This window comes from Neomonachus schauinslandi, chromosome 2 (assembly GCF_002201575.2).
Source record: "Neomonachus schauinslandi chromosome 2, ASM220157v2, whole genome shotgun sequence".
NCBI lineage: Eukaryota > Metazoa > Chordata > Mammalia > Carnivora > Phocidae > Neomonachus > Neomonachus schauinslandi.
Window position 1 is genome coordinate 106,758,472 of NC_058404.1, and position 3,393 is coordinate 106,761,864.

Below are 3,393 nucleotides of genomic sequence, written 5' to 3' on the forward strand. Positions count from 1 at the left end.
TGATCTTGGGCATATTACTTAACCTCTCTGTACCTTAGTTTCTCAAATGTAAAAAAAATAAAAAATAAATAAAAATATTATCACCCCGTATTTACCTCATTGGGCTTTCCAGAAAGGACACATTTATAAATAGAAGCAAAGTGCCCCGAACAGCACCTGTAAATGCTAAGCACTATGAGGGTTTGCTTCTATCATCATTATTATTTGATGCTGTTTTTATAACCATGCTGATGAAGAATAACCAGAGTTCTATCCTGCTTTGTCATGATTACTGACGAAGATGCCACTGAAAAATAATTCAGGAGCATCTTGACGGTGCCAGTGGATTTCAAGAGGCGACGATCACCGTGGAAGATCAACGCTCGCAACCCCGGGCCTGGCGCCGGGCAGGGGCGCGGCACTCGATTTCCTTCCCTGCCTCCGCCGTCCCCCTGGTGCGCATGCTCAGTCCTGCTCGGCCCTTGCCTTTGATTTATTTTTTTCTGGGCGGCCGCGGCGACCCGGGACTGGCTCCGGGATGGGAAGTGAAGCCCCCGGAGCTGCGGCGGCGGCGGCGGCGCTGTGAGGAGCAGCCAGGGGGAGGCAGCTGCGGCTCGCCGGTGAGTATCTGGGAAGCGCTACCATGGCGTTTCGTAAGAAGAGCACCAAGAACCCCCCAGTCCTGAGCCACGAATTCATCCTGCAGAATCATGCGGACCTCGTCGCCTGTGTGGGGATGTTCTTCGTGCTGGGGCTTATGTTCGAAGGAACAGCAGAAGCGTCTATCGTTTTTATTACTCTTCAGCACAGTGTTACCTTTCCTGCAGCAGAAGAACGAGCCACAGAATCAAAGTTCCTTTACTATTATGGCATCAAAGATTTGGCCACGGTTTTCTTCTACATGCTAGTGGCAATCATCATTCACGCCACAATTCAGGAGTATGTGTTGGATAAAATTAACAGGCGAATGCAGTTCCCCAAAGCGAAACAAAGCAAATTTAATGAATCTGGCCAGTTTAGTGTATTCTACCTTGTTTCTTGTATTTGGGGCACATTCATTCTAATTTCAGAAAACTGTCTGTCAGACCCAACTCTCTTATGGAGGGCTCATCCCCATAATATGATGACATTTCAAATGAAGTTTTTCTACATATCACAATTGGCTTACTGGTTTCATGCCTTTCCCGAACTCTATTTCCAGAGAACCAAAAAGCAAGATATCCCCCGTCAACTTGTCTACATCGGTCTTCATCTCTTTCACATTGCTGGAGCTTACCTCTTGTACTTGAATCATCTGGGACTTGTTCTTCTGATGATGCACTACTTTGTTGAGTTACTTTCCCACATTTGTGACCTGTTTTATTTTAGTGATGAAAAGTACCAGAAAGAGTTTTCTCTGTGGGCAATTGTGTTTATTTTGGGTCGACTTGGGACTTTAATTGTTTCGGTAGTGACTGTGGGCTTTCACCTGGCCGGAGGGCAGAATCGGAATCCGGATGCCATTACTGGAAACGTAAACGTGTTGGCAGCTAAAATTGCTGTTCTGTCATCCAGTTGCACCATCCAAGCATACATAACATGGAATTTATTTAATGTCCAGCTTCAAAGGTGGATGGAAGAAGACACTACTCTTCAGGCCCCAAGTGTGAAGAAGAAACGGACTAAAGGGAGGTCTTCTAGAAAAGGAACAGAAAATGGTGTGGCAACTTCAAATAGAGTAGACTCTCCCCATAAAAGGAAAGAGAAATCTTCATAATGAATTACAAGCTAGTTGATGACTGTCCCCAAAGAAGTCTGCTCTTTAAGATATCTTTGTGTGCTACAGATTTTTCTGTTCTTGAAGATAGTTTGTGCTGTCTTTGATTTCTATTATTGTACTGTGTAATGTATTTTTTTAAAGGCATTTGAGGGGAGGATGATGATTATGAACGGAAAAAAATTGATATAGACCAAGCATCATCAAATGGTTCAGGGATCACCACGTTTTGTTTTACTTTTGAACAATGATTTACTAAGGATTTGTAGATATAACTAAAAAAAATCCGCCTTATCAGTGACACAATTTCTTGCTCCTGCCAATCTTTTATAACATTAGCAAGGTGGTCTGGTATAGCAACGTCACATTTTTTAATGTTCTCTTTTAGGACAAAATGGAAATATTATAAAGGTGGAATTCAACTTCATTACGTTTTCAGTGTTCTCTAATTCTTAGAATTTAAAAATTTCTTCTTTTTTTTTTTTTAGAACTTACAACTGGAGAAAAGATTTGTAAAAGCACCAAAATAATGATGTGTTTTATAGGTAGTGGTTGTTAATATTACATCCCCATTAAAAAAATACTAATGGGTAATGTGTGGAGATTTATTACCATATATTGAATCAAAATATCATGAATTAATATAAAAGTGTTACTGAAGAGGTAAAATCATCTTGTCCATTTTAAACACTTGTAAACTAGAAATCAAAAAAATTAAATATTTACTGAAAAAGGAAATCAGACTTAGTCTTTTTTGCTATGTTTATTAAAAATTATTCTTAGGCTTGTTATAAGTTTGGCATCCACAGCATCTTGGAAAAATGTTGTTTAACCTGCAAATCATTTTGAAAAATAATGCTTACTTGATTTCTGTCTATAAAAAGAATGTCAGCTAATTACACACAGAAAATACTTAACACACTAACCTTAAGTAATTTGAAAATCGGATGGATAGTCTTATGAAAGTCCTGTCAAAAATACTGTTATAAATATAGTGCTGCTTCCATCTTTAATTGGGAAACATTGTATGAGTCCTATTTTGGATATGTGTGTATTCTAACGTGTATGTGGATATATAGGTATGTAGGTAATATCTTTATTGAAGCCAATAGAATGGGCTGTAGTGGGTATTTTATTTATCTCTTTCTCAACCTTCATTTTGATTTCATTTCCATAATGTGAGTGTTTATACTTTTTTCAGGAGACAGTGCTTGAAAAATATGCTAGAATAAGGCCATATATTTCCCATTCCTCTGTTTTCTCCCACTGTGTCTCTCATCTCTGCTTTCGATAGCCTTCTATTTGGTTTGTTGTGGGTAATTCAGCTTTTCCAGTCATGGGGGTCCTTGAAAATTAAATTTAGTATACTTGTATTGCAGACTAAAGACAGAAGAGTCACTTGGCCAAGCTTTCTTTTCTATTTGGTTTGAGAAGTAGACAACAAAGCAAGATTGTTCTTTTTAGACTATAGAATCCATTATCCTACTTTTTTTCCCCCTTCAGTTGCCCAAGCCTGTCTTATTGGTAGCACATGCCCTGAGGCCCAAATTACAATAACTCCGCTTTAACCAACCATTGTGCAAATTGTAAAAGAAAGATTTTCAACTTCTCATGTGAGAGAGTGGTCTTTCTCACTTTCCTCACTTTTAAAGAATTCT

At 39.0% G+C, this 3,393-nt stretch overlaps 1 protein-coding gene across 1 annotated transcript; it reads left to right on the top strand.

Annotated features, from left to right (window-relative positions):
- Window positions 1-616: 616 nt before the first annotated feature.
- TRAM1L1 (translocation associated membrane protein 1 like 1) lies at window positions 617-2,454 on the top strand. Its single transcript, XM_021684467.2, has one exon. It carries the CDS (start codon window positions 623-625, stop codon window positions 1,733-1,735), a length of 1,113 nt encoding a protein of 370 aa, XP_021540142.1. The 5' UTR covers window positions 617-622; the 3' UTR covers window positions 1,736-2,454.
- Window positions 2,455-3,393: the final 939 nt, after the last annotated feature.

What these genes read in the sequence shown, in the direction of transcription:
- TRAM1L1 (XM_021684467.2), top strand. Translation starts at nt 623, where the DNA reads ATGGCGTTTCGTAAGAAGAGCACCAAGAACCCCCCAGTCCTGAGCCAC.